Source organism: Malania oleifera, chromosome 2, assembly GCF_029873635.1.
Source record: "Malania oleifera isolate guangnan ecotype guangnan chromosome 2, ASM2987363v1, whole genome shotgun sequence".
In the NCBI taxonomy this organism is placed as follows: domain Eukaryota; kingdom Viridiplantae; phylum Streptophyta; class Magnoliopsida; order Santalales; family Ximeniaceae; genus Malania; species Malania oleifera.
The window spans coordinates 69,342,579-69,359,532 of NC_080418.1; the positions used below are offsets into that span (position 1 = coordinate 69,342,579).

The 16,954-nt window shown below is 35.8% G+C and overlaps 1 protein-coding gene across 5 annotated transcripts in view; it reads right to left on the reverse strand.

Moving 5' to 3' along the window:
• The window catches only part of LOC131148635 (two pore calcium channel protein 1A), a 134,602-nt gene that overhangs the window by 14,679 nt on the left and 102,969 nt on the right, over window positions 1-16,954 (reverse strand). For all 5 annotated transcript variants that reach the window (XR_009135022.1, XR_009135023.1, XM_058098478.1 and 2 more), the window contains exons 17-20: window positions 15,441-15,609; window positions 15,083-15,147; window positions 14,730-14,820; window positions 7,220-7,306 (exon numbers count right to left, since the gene is read on the reverse strand). Coding sequence is in view for 3 of the 5 variants with exons in the window: in XM_058098478.1 (XP_057954461.1) it covers window positions 7,220-7,306; window positions 14,730-14,820; window positions 15,083-15,147; window positions 15,441-15,609 (412 nt within the window). In the remaining 2 variants the exon portion in view is untranslated. The remainder of the gene's footprint in view (window positions 1-7,219; window positions 7,307-14,729; window positions 14,821-15,082; window positions 15,148-15,440; window positions 15,610-16,954) is intronic.

Sequence of the window (16,954 nt, forward strand, 5' to 3'; positions counted from 1 at the left end):
TAGACTCAAAGAAGGTAACATCAATAGAGACAAAGAATCAATGGAAAATAGGGCCATAACATCAATATCCCTTTTGAGTACAAGAGTAGCTCAGAAGAATACATTTGATATTGTTCAGATTTTGATTGAATGAAAGACCTAACTTAAAGATAGGTCTCTCCCTCTATCTATAATACAAATCAAATACATTCCAATGACCATAATACCCTTACTAATTCTCACTAATTAACATACTAACACACTTAATAATAGCACTAAAAGACTAAAATAACCTTTACTATTTCCCCACAAACTGGAGCATAAATATCATTTGCTCCTAGCTTGTTACAAATAAATTTAACACTAGCACCCCCTAAAGCTCTCGTAAACAAATAAGCAAATTGCATATCAGACTTCACATAAGTGGTAGTAATGAGCTTCTGCACAAGTTTCTCCAAAAAAAAAAAAACAAAAAGGCAATAATGTGTTTCATTCTCTAATGAAAGATCGGGTTGGAGACAATATGAAGACTATTTTTACTATCACACATCAACTCCATAGACTGAGAATGTGGAAAACCCAATTCTTCCAACATGTTGTTCAACCAAACTAGTTCACAAGTAGTGTGAGCCATACCTCTATAGTCTAATTCAGCACTTCACCTAGCAACCGCAGTTTATTTATTACTCTTCCAAGAAACCAAATTACCACCAACCAAGATATAGTGCTCGATGGTGGATCTATGATCGGAAGGTGACCAGGCTCAATCTACATCTATATGTCCTCGAATATAAGTGTGATCCTAATGTTGCTATAAAAGACCTCTCCCTACCGCACCTTTGAGATATCTTAAGAAGCATTTACTAAATACTAGTGATTTTTCCTTGAAGAATCTAGAAATTGACTCATAATAGTTTTTGCAAAAGATATGTCTAGTCGAGTGATTGTGAGATAATCCAACTTTCCAACAAGTCTCTAGTATCGTCTAGTTTTAGGTAACAAATCAACTATATCCGACACTAACCTGTTGTTAGGATCCATAGGTGTATCAACCGAGAGCATACTTCTTGTGTGACAAAATAGTTCTCATACAAGATCTAAATACTTCTATACCCAAGAAGTATTTCAATAGTCCCAAATCTTTGGTTTGAAACTTAGTCTGTAGAAAATGTTTAAGATTTTGAATACCTTTATCATCATCACCTATAATAAAAATATCATCCACATACATAACAAGAAGGATCCTACCCGATGAAGTATGATGATAAAACACAAAGTGATCCACCGCACACCATCAAAGACCAAACTCAGGTACTACAACATTGAATCAACTAAACCATGCTCTAGGAGACTGTTTTAAACCATATAGTGCCTTTCTTGAGCCAACACACAAAGATTGACTACCCTTGAGCAATGAACCCAGGTGGTTCCTCCATATAGACTTCCTCCTTAAGATCGCCATGCAAGAAGACATCCTTCACATCTTACTGATGCAGTGACAAGTGGTAGCCAAGGAGATGAATAGACTTACTGATGTTAAGTTCGGTAACTGGAGAAAAAGTGTCAAAAAAATCCAAACCATACACTTAAGTATACCCTTTCACAATACAACATGCCTTCAAACAAGCCACAGAACCATTAGGGCTGACTTCACAGCGTATAATCAGCAACAACCAACCACAGACTTGTCAGGAGGAAAAGATACCAAGTCCCAAATACCATTGTCCTATAAAGCATTTATCTCTTCAACCATGGCATTCCTCCACCTAGAGTGGGCTAAGGATTCTGAAACAGATTTAGGAAACACAGCAAATGATAGAGCTAAAAAACTATAATAAAAGGGTGATAAGAAGTTATAGCAAATAAACTTGAAAATGGGATGTTGTCTACATCTGTGTTTACCTTTCCAGACAGCAATTGGGTGGATCAACATCGTGGGAAACATGATCAGCAGACAAGGAAACCAAAGACGTGGTAGTAGAATCTACAAGGACTCTCGTTCTTAAAGCCGCCTGGTGAATACACCTACAAATTAGGACAATCTAGATGATGAGAAGGACTGAAACTACATGGAGACACAGGTGGTTGAATGGGCAAGGACAACAAAACAAGAATCTGAAAGATTAAGCAGTGGAAGAGACTCATTGAGATCAGAAGCACTTAGGGAAGAATGTAATTAGATGTGAAGAAGGCCTTTTTGCATGGTGATCTTAAGGAGGAGGTCCATATGGAGCAACCACCTGGGTTTGTTGCTCAAGGGAGTTAGGCTTAGTATGTCAGCTCAAGAACGCACTATATGGTTTAAAACAGTTCCCAAAGCATGTTTTGGATTTGTGAAACAATGAATGGTTGAGGTGGTTCTGAGAAAGGCAGACACAAAAGTGTTTTCCAGCAACGACTGAGTGTGATCGGGTTTAGGTTGGATCACGCTTTGATAGCATGTTGAGATTTTGATAAATGAATGATCTAACTTGAAGATATGTCTCTCCCTCTATTTGTAATGCAAATCAAATACATTCTAATGACCATAATACCCTTACTAACTCTCACTAATTAACATACTAACACAATAATACTAAAGGACTAAAATGACCTTTAACATATATCATGAGAATCAAACTTATCCACACCTTGACATAACTAATAGAAAAAGGAAACAACCAAATATACGAGGAGAGAGTAAGAACAAAGAAGCAATTGGGAAGATAATTGAATATGAGATTTTCCCACCAAGGAAAGAGAATGGCTTATAATGTTAGTGATCATGTGAAGGTGAAGTTTCTTACAGAAAAAAAATAGGAGGTTCTTGGGAACAAAGCCATAGATATGTTTTATGATAGTCAAGTTGCCATTCCTATTGCAAGTTTTATAGGAGAACAAATCATGCTGAGGTTAGTTGTCATTTAGTGAGGGATATTGTGATGAGGAAGGTTGTGAGGATTCCATTTATGAAATTTGAGGATTAGTTAGGGCATATTTTCACAAAGGCTTTACTTAGACTCGCCTTTTTTAATTATTCTAAGAAGTTGAGGGCTAGGTGATATCTATACGCCTCTATCTTAAGGTAGTTGGTCGGCAAGTTGATCTACTTTACACTCTACAGATGTGATATATCATTTGTTGTGAGGCAGTGAGTCAGTTTATAGGAAATCCAAGAAGCTACATGCTCGATGTTCTTAAGATTTTACAGCATCACAAGAAATCTCAAGGTTTCATTTATAAATGTAAAAGAAACTATGAAATCATCGGATACTATGATGCAGGTTGGGTTATTTTTCTAAAAGAATGGAACATCTATTGGTATTGTACAATTGTGGATGCTAATCTTTTTAGCTAGCATAGCAAAAAACAAACTTGTGGGTGCTAATCTTTTTAGCTTGCATAGCAAAAAACAAACTATTGATCTAATTCTGAAGCTAAATACCATGATATGGCTCTTATGGTAAAAATGGGATCCCATAGATATGTTTTTTCATAATCAAGTTACCATTCATATCACAAGAAACCCAACATTATATAAGAGGACAAATAACATTTGAGGTTACATAAGAAGGTTGTGAAGATTTAGTTAGCCCTAAGGTTTCTTTAACCTGGTCCGGAAGATAACAAACTATTGTATACTAATGGCTTTGTACTTAGTTGTTTTTTAACAAGATTAAGCCATTGAACTTGAAAAATTGAGAGAAGATTTGAAGAGTTAAATTCTTACTTATTTTTATTTCTATTTTCTTAATTGTAATTTGTTTTAGCTTGTAAAACTCTAAGGATATTAAAAAGGCATGACAAAAGTGGACCTAAACTAGAAATTGGAAACAAAAGAATACCGAACTCGGCCTTGGAGCTTGGGGCAATCAATCAGCCCACAGGGGGTGGTAGACCAATCTAGGCAAAAGCTGGAGGTGGTCAACCGGCCCTTAAATGCGGTCCACCAGTTTGGCAACTTTTGCCTGCAACGGTCATTTCTTTCTTTCTAACGACTAGTGAGCGGCTGACCAGGCCCAGGCCCAGTAGGTGATCGACCAGCCTAACCTGAAAAAGTATCCAGTGGGTAGAAATCGACTAGTTTTTCTCAAATCTCTATATATATGGCCTCCAAAGCCTAGAGAAAATTAGAGAACATACATCTACTAAATATCTAAGTGCTTAAGCTTTAAATTCTCCATTCATCTCTCTTATTCTCTGTCTTCTAAATTGCTCATCCTTGAGAGAAATTCTAGAAAACTCGTGTCATAATCTTGCATATTCTTAGAAAGTTCCTTCTGTGAGCATCAACTTGGAAAATCATTCCTTGTGAGGAATTTTTTTTGTAAGCTCTCTTAAATTAGTTTCCTCATCTCAATAGAAAACAAGGGTTGTATTTGATTTTCTTGTCTCCGAAAAACAAGAGGTGTATTGGTTTCTTTGGTCTTTGTTAAAACAAGGAATTAGTGAAACTTCAAGGCAGCTAGCCTTGAAAGAGCGGACGTAAGCGAAGATAGCTGAATCACTATAACAAGCGTTTGAATCTCTCTTCCCTTCTCCCTTTAAACTGCTTTGATATTATGTGTTTTTCTTGGTTTGTTTAATTTGCTTTGAATTTTGTATCAAACACTTTTAGTTTTTATTAAACCCAATTCACCCCCCCTCAGGTTGCCACTTGGGTCAACATATTCTATTTGTGAAATCTATGGATTAATTAGGACATGCTATCACAAAGGCTTTATTTAGACCCACCTTATTAAATTATTGTAAGAAGTCAAGGGTTAGGATCAATCTATACACCTCTAGCTTGAGAGTAGCACAAGAACAGACTGTTATTTTAGTAATTAGGTGGTGTGAGTGGGGGTATTTTCATCCATCATTTCCTATTACTAATAATATATAAAGAGGGCAGGTCTGGAGCTGTACCTAAGTTCCAGGAACTGCTGACTGCATCTTCTCCCTCTAATCTCTTATCTTTTTCTCTTTTTTCCTCTCCCTCTTTAACACTAAGTGCTGTATTTTCTTTGAACTTCAATTTATTTCAGTTTTGCAACATAGTCTAAGGAAAGGAAAGCAGAGATGCCCATGAAAAGAATTTTCGTGGGTTTCCATGAGTACACTCTGACATCAATTTTAGCATCCCGCCGCTGGTCCTTAGGTTTATTGATAACCTCCCAACCACAACTGAAGTCTTAAACAAAAGTTTAAAAAAATAAAAAATAAAAAATAAAAAAAATAGGAATATATGAAAGAGAGGCCTAGATTAAAGAACAAAGAAAAAAAGAGCACCCCTCAAGTCAAGATATTGAGAAACTTTAGTAACCACATGATCCTAGAATCTTATTGAACAAAGGCTACCACCAAAAGAAAAGCCTACATGAGTCAGAGGCCAGGCCACTATAAAACCCTACAACCCACAAGTGTAGCAAAACTTGACACCCCATTTAGACACAAAATCATAGCATCTAGACTGCCATGGCCAAATTAATCTTAAGTCCTCAAACATGTTAAAAAACTTCCATAGTTGAAAGAATGCTACAGGATGATCCATCATTAGACATGGACAAAATAGTGGCACCTGCAGGTCTAAAACATCCGCAGCATCCCTCCCCATAGCAATTCCTTGAACAAAACTCCTATCACCAGCCTTTTCAACCATCCTACTCAAAGAATCAGCAGGAAGAACAAAAGGAAAAATTTGCAGGAATAATGAAGAGCTACTCTCCAGTCCCTTGGCATATCGACCAAAGATATTCCTTTGAATAGCCATTCACGAAACCCAAAATGGCGTCACTCTTTTTAATGCAGTTTAAAAGCTACAGCATTTTCACAAGGAATGAACGCATTCAAAAAATACTAGAGCACCTCCTTCATTCATCTCTGTCTCATAGATTTAAAGGATTCAACATTGCTTGCTCTTTGGGCTTCTCATTTGCAGCAATCCACATCCATCTACTCATTTTCTTTCTCTTGACAAACCCTTGTTCTTCTTGATAACTCAAAGAATACAGGAAAACAAAGAAGAGTATGAAGAAATTGAAAAGAAGGAAAATGGCCAGCACTGTTCCGGTTCATCAAAGAGCCACAAAAACAGTAAAGGACAGTGGCAAGTAAAACCCACATTCAGAACAGAGTAATATATACGTATAACTTACACATACATTGCATACATGCATATGTATGCATATATGTATGCATGTATGTATGTATGTGTGTGTGTATATATATATATAAAAGTTTTCTGGTTTGTTTGTTATTTTAGGGGTTTGACTTGTTTTTGCTCAGTAAGAAATGTAATGAAAACCAGACCAGACATCTACTAGATCTAGTTTAATATGTCAAATTGGTTTTTCCAGTTTCAGTAAGCCACATTGCTTTGTAACACACTCCACTCAACAAAAGTCATGCACAACCGGTGCCTTAGTCATCACCGTACAATGTCTTTACCACATTGCATCAAAAAATGTCTTGAACATAGTATGCATATCCAATACCAAGGGTCAGGTGATAGTCAGTGAGCATGGTGACAGCAGATATAAGCAGTGTTTTAAAAGGCTCAATCAAGGCTCGCCATGAGGAGACACCTTGAGGCTCAATCTAAAATACCAATTTCCAAAAAGGGTAACGCATTTCATGCTGAGGCTTACGCATTTTTATAAAAAGCACGCCTTTTGCGCCTTTTTGAATGGCCAACAAGTATTTTGCGAAGTACATCTAGTTTTTCTTTTTTTACATTCTATTTGCGATTTTCTTAATTTTTACTTTATTTTAAATATTTATAATTTATTTAATAAATTTTTATCTTAAAAAAACAATTTCTCAAAAGGCTTACGCCCCAACACCTTAACGCCTCACCTTACGCCTTCGCCTTTCAAAACATTGGATATAAGTGATAAATGGATGTGGCTGTTATATTTTGTGATTGTGATGATTCAGGCATGATTCACTGGTGAGTTTCTTCTCTGTATACATTTTATATAATGTATCTATGGCATTGTTGGTTGGAATTTAGGATGAAAGAAGAACTACGAACGGAACAAAATATTTAATCAATTCTGATTATTGAACAAAAAAAAGTAGAAACAATGGTAAACAATGTGATGGTATGCATGAAGTTTCTCAACTGCATCAAGCAAATCCAGATATTGAGAGCAAATTCAATGGAAAATGCATGCAGGCATCAAATATAACAGCATTTGTGAAAATATATATATATATATATATATATATGCAATGCAAGAAAACATCAAATATTGTGGCTGCAAGGACAGAAGTTTACCAAATTCAGTAGAAGCAATACTGTTATTAAGTAAAAGCTCACAAAGTACAGAAGAGTCCAAGACGTTCCTGTCAAAACCTTGTAGCTCTGAAACGATAAGCAATGAATGATTAATAATCCAGCCAGAAGAAGCAATTAAATTAAGGGAAGTACCAAACTTAAATTGTATATTAAATAAGTCTTTGACAAATATTCAAGGATTCATGGGGTGCTATTTTGGAACTTGATATGTGATACCTGGTTAAAAACGATACAATTTTATTTTGAATTTAACATCAATTCTCCTTATAAATGTTTAATCATGTAAAAGAAGAGCAATATCCGTCCATTCCAGTCATTATCTATGCTAATGACACTTTGGCTTGACCTAGACCGTAGTACTGAATGTTCAAATAAATTTTAATTTGTTCTTTTTATTAATCATCCTACAAAAAAAGAAAAATTAAACCTTGAATACAGGTAACATTTTGCTAAATTTTTAGAGGGTTAGAACAGGCCCTCAGTGACACCCTAAGACCATAAATGGCTTTATTCAACCTGAAAACCTAGGCATTCTTTCCCTAAGAAAAATATCCCCTGAGACTGCTCCATGCTAAGTGCATTTTTAACATCTAAAATCTAACTAGTACAAAGGCCACTTCAAATTAACCACCCACAAGAACGTCTCAAAGTAATCCACACAAGTACGAGTGTAGCCCTCGGCCACCACCAAGGTTTTAGCCATTTCAATTGTAATATTAGGATAATACTTAATAGTATAAATTCAGTGAAAGTGTGATATATAACCAATCTCCACCTAGAGGAAGATCTGCCAATACCCAAGCCCCTTCAGAAATGGAAGCTTCCCTCTACATCCATTACATGTTTGCACCTATTAATGGTTATTTAGTCATTTAAACCTATTCAAAGGTCCCACCAATGCTTAAAACATTCCTAAAGCTCCAATAAACTGCTGGAAACACAGAATTTTTCTTATATTTTATCTCAATTTTATGCAGTTTTTTTGGATTTTTAATCAGCTAATAATAACTAAAAAATGAAGCAAAATTCAATAAATTAACTAACAAAAATAGGCAAAGGGCAATAATAAAACCTAAAATGTGCAACACATGTGATTCCCCCCACAAAGTCAACTCCTTCTGTATGAATTAGGGTTCACTTGACCCCAATTCACTGCACTCTCCAGACTTTCTCCAGTCCTCCAATGGCCTCCTGTTTCTGCCGCTGGCAAGAAGCCCACTGCCAAAAGTTTCATATAGAGATTCTTGGCTCCCTGTGAACACATGGCAATCTCCAGCCATGCAGGCTTACCAGAAATATAGCGAGCCTCGCCCTCTGCTGCTTCCCATCAATCCGTTGCCCCTCAAAGGAGAGTCAAACCAAGTATCTGCGGACTCTGCACTACCTACACAATGTAACCAAACCACACAGCCTCCCTTCACTCCGTTTGCTTGGGTTTTAACAAGCTTGGGTCGCCAGCCATGTTTTTCGGCCACCTTGGCTAACCCTTTCGTACAGCCCTGCTGCCAGATGCCCTTGAACCACTATTTCGAGAAAACCAGCAAAACTTCAAGAACACAATGAACTAAACCCTACCTTGTCGAAAAAGATTCTATTAATTCAAACCCTTTCTCATTCAAACTAAAAACCTAACTCGTTCTTCCTAGAGCACCCCAGCAAGGCAGCAACACATGAAACAGCATGCAAGTTTGAACAATCCGATGAGGGAGATGAGCAACAAACTCTTAATCAACCAAAACTCAAAAATACAAACATGAACATCATGCTATGTATGTATATGCATCTAGGGTTTCTTATCTTGAAATCATGTAGAACCAACATAATAACTTCTGACCTCCCTACTTTGCACACAGAACTTCTTAAACCACTAGTTAATGATTAAAAAAAAATTCATACCTGAGTTTAAAACAAGAAGTTGAGCAAGAAATATAGAAGCTTTAGATGATCAAGAAAACCTCAAGAAATCGCCTTTAAGGAGAAATATTTGGCCTCTTCCTTCTTCTCTCTAGTGTGCACCCCTTTGTTTGAATGTGTTCTCTCTCCCTTTTTCTCTCCCCTTGTACGTGATTCCCTCTTGGTGAATGCATGTCTATCTTTTCTTCTTCTCCAAGTGAATGTGTCTGGGAGAGGAGCCATAGGTAAAAGTTGCCCTAATGCCCTGCTATCCAAAAACACCCTTTATAGACAGAGAAATTCTTCCCTTGTCCCATAAGGTGTTTGGAAGCTAACCCCACCTTATTCTTAGGGAAAATCCTTAACTGAATTAAGGATAACTCCCTATATAACACAATTAGAGCAAGTAAACCTCCAACCAGTAAAATTAAGAGTCCCAACTTTGGATTGCACAAGTAATGACTTATAGAAAGGTGAAGATACTCAAATTAATTGCTTCATGACAAATCATTATCCATTATCCTCCAATTAATTGAGAAATTTCCATCGCAGACAAAATTGGGTATGTACCAAATATTTCTTTGGAGCATTGATTACGCGCCAAAACTGCATAATTGGGCATCTTAACCCGGTCTTTACAGCTTATATTTTTAATTAAATGTCCAGTTACGTCCAATATTTTGATAAAATGCCAAATTTATCATTCTGGAGTTTTATTGTGCAAATTATGAATTTTGGGTAATTTTTTATCACAGGAAAATTCTCGGAAATCAAAACCGGCACCTGTTCGTATTTCATGCATAACTTTTCTGTTCGAAATCCAATCGAAACGATTCAAATTTCTAGAGAAAGAGAAAAGGATTATCTATAACTTTCATGTTTCGAGTTTCACAAGAAACGAGTTCCAAGAAGGTCAAACTTAGCCGTGATCACGGAGAGCAAAAATAAAGAAAAAAGAAAAAAATAATAATAAAATTAATATTGATGTGACCCGGCCATGCATGGCCAGGTCGGGTTGGACAATCCAGGTAGGGCAGCCTCCAATTCCCTTTAAAATCCCCTTAACCGAGTGCAGCACATAGCCCCCTCCTTTCCTTCTTCCCTTTTCCTTTCTCTTTTCTATTTTTTTTTCCTGTTTTCTCTTGGCTCGCTTCTTCTCCTCTCTTTGTTTTTTCCTGTCTCTGTTTTTCTCTCCTTCCGCAAACTCCCTCTTAATCACCCTCTCTCTCTTCTTTCCCTTCCACTTTCTCTTCCTGTTCCCCAGCTTGTTTTTTTTCTTTTCTCTGTCTCTCCCTTCCCTTAGCTCTCTCCCTCTCTTTCTCCTTCTTTCCTCTGTCCCCTGTTCCCAGTATCCTCTGAAAATCTCTCCTCTGTTTGCTGCAACTCCGGCCAAGTACTCCAGCAGGCTAGTCCAGCAGGTCCCGAGCCACCAGCTGCAACTCTGGCAGCCGTGTGTCTTCTCCAGCCTCCTGCTGTACAGCTCCTCCACCCGAGGCCCTCTCCAGCCACCATAGCCGAGGCCCTCTGCAATACAACCCGAGACAGACCAGTTCTCCACAACACCAGTAGCAGCTCCCAAGCACACCACAACTGAAGCCAGAATAGCAGACTCCTTCTGTCACTGCTGCCAGCAACTCTCATCTGCTGACCCTTCTCTCTCTCTCTCTCTCTCTCTTTTGTTATTTTTTCATCAGTGAATAGTGTTAAATTTTTATTTGAGTTTATAGGAATTTCTAGACTTCGAATATTATTTAGGGTGTTTTATTATTATTGAGTTTTAATTGCTTAATTATTCTCTTTCAGTTAAATTTTTTGTTGTAGATTAATTTAATATTCCGAGTTATTTAATTTATGTAGTAAGGTTTGGTTTAGCTTCAAAAGAGAAAATTTTTTTTGTTTTTTTTCCTGTTTTCTAGAAATTAAATTAGTTGTCTTTCTCTTTTTAAAATTTAATTTTTAATTGAAGCTTGGTTTAGTTAGTGTCAATGTTATCAAAGTTCGTATTCTTTCTATGTTTTGTTGAGTCATTTAATCGTTAAAATTTTCATTGTGTTTGCATTAAAGTTTGATTTTGGTTCAAACTTAAGCTTTGATTAAAGGTCCGGTTTTTATTGCACGCGTGTGTGTTTAAATCTAATTGAGTTTCCTTTCCCTGCGTGTTTTAATTCTAGGTTCAAAGTTATCATTTTTTATTAATGCATGTTTCAGTGTTTCCTTAAGTAGGCTAGGGTTTTCATTCTCGCTATTTAATTTAGTGAATGCTAGTTTTAAGGGTTTAATGTGCGTGTTATTTAATTTGTTAAGAGTGAAATCAAACAATCTTGAAATCCCGAATCTGAACTGAGTTCAATACCCTTTTAATTTCGATTGGGAGAACGTAAAATTTGATATTAAAACGCGTTCCCTGAGGAAACGATCAAGCCCTTGGGCTGAATATTATACGACGTAACTCCTATACTTGGGATAGCTTTCGAGCTACTCATTTTTCGAGTGAGTCAAGCATTTACAAAATTTAACCTCGAATTGCATCCCAGGTCTCCTACAAAGGAATGGGAGCAGGAATAGGAGGGTTGGGCAAGTACAATCGTTGATAGTTGATGTGCGAAGAATAAAAGCATCAAAATTATATCAAGCATTGTAAAGATCTCCAAAAAACAATATCACGACAGGGCTGACATAGCATTTAGGAGTCTAGGAAGCATAACACCAAATAGCCTTTTAGGGTTCTAGAATACCTAACAAAGACAAACTTATAGCATAAAGCGACAACTAAACCTTAACATAGTGCTGAACATGAACAAACAGGTGCACATGAAAACATAAGACAACAAGAAATGGGGAGATCATTGTACAGAACAGAAAAGCTTTTTTTTCCCCTATGACCATAAAGGGCATCTAGTTAATTAGAAATCATACAGCAACAACTGTATCAATCTGCAAAATTAGAAACATGCATATAAAAAGCAAGGACCTGACAATATTAAGTAAAAGTAGATTTGTATATTTTCATCTTTTCAGCAACGCCATTCATCTCAGAAGTACATTGGACTTATTTTCAACAGATTCAAGCACATTAACAAAAGGGAAAATTTTAATTATTTCATTATATAATTGGATAAAGGCATTAAAGACCTCAAGCATATCATTTAGCAGATATAAATTTGCCATACAAGAAAAATCATCCACCAAAGACATTAAATATTGATAATTGGATGGGTTCTTGATGCTACATGTATCTGAATGAACAAGAGAAATTAAGGATTTACTACAAGGCTCAACCCTAAGGCAAAAGGAAGACATGCTATGCTTTCCTAATTTGCATGCTTAACATTTAAGATGCCAGGCATATTCATAAACTGGAAGAAGCTGCTGTATTTTCATGAAAGAGGGATAACCCAGGTGAACATGCCACCAATCCAAATGAGCACCATGTGAAGAAAATAAGGTTGTTGTCCAAGAAAGGGAACTACCATCAACAAAATGTATTTATTTATAGATATAATTCAATTTCTCAAAGTTTAGAGCTCATTTGTTAAAATATTAATTAAAGTTTTTAGTGATTTTAGTTTTATGTTTGGCTTTTGTACAACTAATGAATGCTAATCAAAGCTTTCTAAATAATATCATTGAAATCCTCAAGTATTTTGGAAAATGCTATTCTATTCCAATATCATATTTACTATTTAGAGCATTGAAACTTTGAAATCCTTGGTTCCTTGAATTTTGTGGATCTCTGCATCATTTTGCTCCTACAGAAACAAATTTTCTTTTAACCTTCCTTTGAATTTATTTTTGAAGATACTTGCTCTTGCAAACTATCTTAGATGTCCCTATTGCTTTTGAATCAGTAAATTATTTTTATATACAGAACTATAATATTCCTAGCATGTAATATTTTTTCTCTAAAAAAACTTTTAAGGCTACTGCTACAATTTGTCATGCTGTGAAGCAAAATAATCTCCAATAAAATATAATAAATGGAAAGTCCCAAAAGGAAGAACATCCAACTGCCTAGTTGATTGTGATGTGCAGACTCTGAACATATAATGCTGCAAAATGCAAAATACACAATATTCATGCTAAGGCTTGATCAAAATTGTTGGCAATCTAACTAGCTTAAACTTTTAGGCTTAGTGCTGACTGAATAATTCATTAATTCCAAAGTGGAGCTGGCTGTCTGACTTTGACCAGCCAATTTGTTAAAAATCTACAGCCTCTGTAGATGTTATACTACAACGACAAACGATGACAAACCAAGACTTACATCCCTCTAGGTCAGTTATCTACACGAATTCTTTTCGTTTACATGATCTTGGGTAATTTCCTCCAACAATTTGAGGGCTGTTTAATTCTTACTTATTATCTCATCCCAAGTCATTTTAGGTCTACCCACCCTTCCACCATCACTAATAGTAACTAGCTCACTCTTCCTCACAGTCCAGTGACCAATAGCCTACAGTGCCTAAACGATCTTCATTACCCCTCTCTTATCTTTCTTTGGGAGTGCTTTTCTTGACTTAACACAAATATGTTCATTCCTTGATTTATCTCTTAATGTTCATTCCTAACTTTTGGATGGTTGTTTCTTAGTTACCTAGCATCCTGAATCATATAGCATACCTAGTCATATTGTCGTCCTATAAAACTTCCCTTCTAATTTTAAGGGTATTCTTCTAAAATAACACAACATGCCCAAAGCAGTTGTTCATTTTACCTAGTGTGCTTTAACTTAATGTATTACATCTTCTTTGATTTCCCCTCCAGCTTGCACAACAGATCGAAGGTATTGAAATCTCTAGTGCTATTAATTTCTTGGCCGTCAAGTTTAACCTTAACTCCAATATTCCTCCTACCATGATAGAAATTAAATTTCATATATTCTGCATTATATGTACTTTTACTTATCCAAAAACCTCTAGATTCTACACTTAGATTCTAGTTTGCCCCTAATGTCATCAATCAAGACAATATTATGTGCAAACAACATATACGAAAGAACCTCATTTTAGATACTGCTTATAAGTTGAGCACTAATGCAAAAAGATAAGGGCTTGATATACACCTATTGTGATTAGAAATTCCCAAGATTTTCCACCTATAGGCTGAATGCTAGTTTGTACTCTATGATATATATCCTTAATGACATTGATACACCTACTCCATACTCCCTTTTTTTTCTAGAACCCACCATAGAACTACCCTAGGTACTCTATCATAGGCTTTCTCTAAGTATATAAAAACAATATGCAAGTCCCTCTTCTTTTCCCTAAATTTTTACATTAATTTTCCTGAAAGATATATAGCTTTGAAGTTGCTCTCCCAATCATAAAATCAAACAGATTTTTTGATTTTCTTCTAATTAAATTCAAGTAACCCAAAGCTAAACTAGAAACAAATGTTTAGCCAGCTGTGTGTAGGCTGCCAGACTCTCCAACCAGATCATTAAGAAGCTATAGAAAAAAGCGAGGTCTTTTTCGTCATTTAAAAGGCTAGATTGTCAGAACCTGGAGTTTGAATTCAGAAATGCAAACCATACAGAAGAAGATTTTGCAACTAATTTAGGAAAAAAACATGCACTATACAGTTTAGTGAATACCTGCATCCAAATATGCCAGTTTCCCATGACTAGCAAATTGAAAAGTGTGACCATCCCGTTTGGGTAGTCGTTGAAGTTGAAAAGCAAATAGCTAAATTTTTGTCAAGAAAAATGAGGAAAAGTAAACAAAAAGAAATTTGCGCTAAAGAAAGGAGAGCCACAAACATCGAATTGACAGTTTTAAGCATGCACGGAAGTCAGTATTTGGGTACATTGGTTGTTCATCAAAGTTTCTGTAACGATGTGATCTTGCAATTACAATGCTCTTTTATCCACCAAAAGAGTCCCTGTGATATTCAAATAAAACTAGTATAGGTCTATTTAGAAAAGGTTTCACCAATGACAAAGGATACTCATTATCTGCGAGAACTGTTCCATCCAACATAGGGTTCCCAGAATTTACAATCCCGCCAAAAAGCTACAAATAAGGAAAGAGAAAAAAGTAATGAAATTTGTAAGAGTTATATACAAAACAGGATGAAGCTCAACTTTAAATATTTTTTAATATCAAAATTTAACAATATTACATGATATCCCAGCTGTAAATACAATAGCAACAGTGGCTCTTGTCAATTTCATGTTGAATGGGAGAGAGAGAGAGAGAGAGAGAAGGGATCTAAATCACCAAGACAATTTCTTTTCCATTTTTAAGCAAAAAACAGTAACTGACAGACAGCAATCTGTTGAAAAGATCATAAACGTCCCATGTACCTGTAAACCAAGGGAGCAGTAGATGCATAGAACACAAAATATGATCCCAAGATACGGCATTAAACTCGGGATGAGGGTTAGGAATGTGGCGACAAAGGCACGATAACGCTGGACATGCATCAGGAGCCTTATTAACCGTAACATTCTTGCAAGAATAAGGTAACGAATCCTGTCAACATAAATTGAGGAGAAGCAATTAGAGATATAAGGAAGAGCTAAAACATTGTAAACAAAACACATAAATGACAAGTATTTGGTGCATAGACTGCAATAATTATAAAATGCGAACCATATGAGACATCTTCATTTTAACATAAATGTAATTCAAAAATCAGTAAATGTCCAAGTTCAATTTCTTATAAAAATTTAAAAACCCTTCAAGTTATCTTTTTTATCCTCATTCCTTCAATGATGGAGTACCAACTATGGACAATTTTAGTGATCATATTCTACTCAAATATCGTTATCTAGAAGACAATTCTTTAATGGTAAACAATTGGTCTACCAAATATTTCAATAAGGAGGGACATATTTCTCTCACACAGTATTTCATTTGAGACCATGTGGTCACAAGTGGTTCTTAGAAATACTTGACTCTCCTTCAATCATTTTCCAATTACTTTAACTCTCATGTGAGAGTTTCATCAAACTAGATTAAGTCCTAAGTGATCAAAAGAAAACCATAATCTTGGCCAAAATGTTTAGAAGAGAAACCATGTGTTGACATTAAGTACCTTGATAAATCGTCACTATGAGAAGTATTGCACAACTGAATATAATCATAACGTTAATGATTTGCATGCTTTTCATAGACATGAGTCAAAAGCCTTCCTTTGAAGAAGGGAGACACAGTATTTTCCAAGATAAGATTCTAGACTTGTCTTTAGTGACCCTACCCATGGTTGATATAGCACCTAGGCCAGAAATAGACCTTGACTTTGCACTAGGCTTAGCTGCTGACTTGCAATGAAATTGAAGATCAGTTGTCAATTACACATACGCCTCCCTTTCAGACAGTTTCTTCTCCGTCCATTTAATATGTGCACCCAACACCTACTTTTCCCCCTCCACATGTTTTCCAATCAAACCTTGTGAAATATTGCCTATGATTCTTCAATATAGACCAAAGGCATCATTTGTTATTAGATTTGGATATTTAACTATTTCTTGTTTGGACAACATTATCAAATGATGTTGGATCCTTCTCTACTTGCAGGTGATTTGCTGGATCAAGTAATTCTTCTCAAATTCGATTTCTTATGTTGTTGCCATAGATATTATCAGTTTTTTTTCTGGAAGAAAAAGGATAAATTTGTCAAAAGCAAGGAATTACAAAGAGGATGAGACATCCTCGAAGAACAAAATTAAAAAAAAAACTGAGGCTACTAAGCAAAAAATACAAAACCAAAAACTAAGGGGCCATTTGGTATCACTAAAAAAATTATGAGAACGGAAACCAAAAATGAAACTATAAAACTAAAGAAAAAAACTAAAAAAACAAAATCCAGCAACCT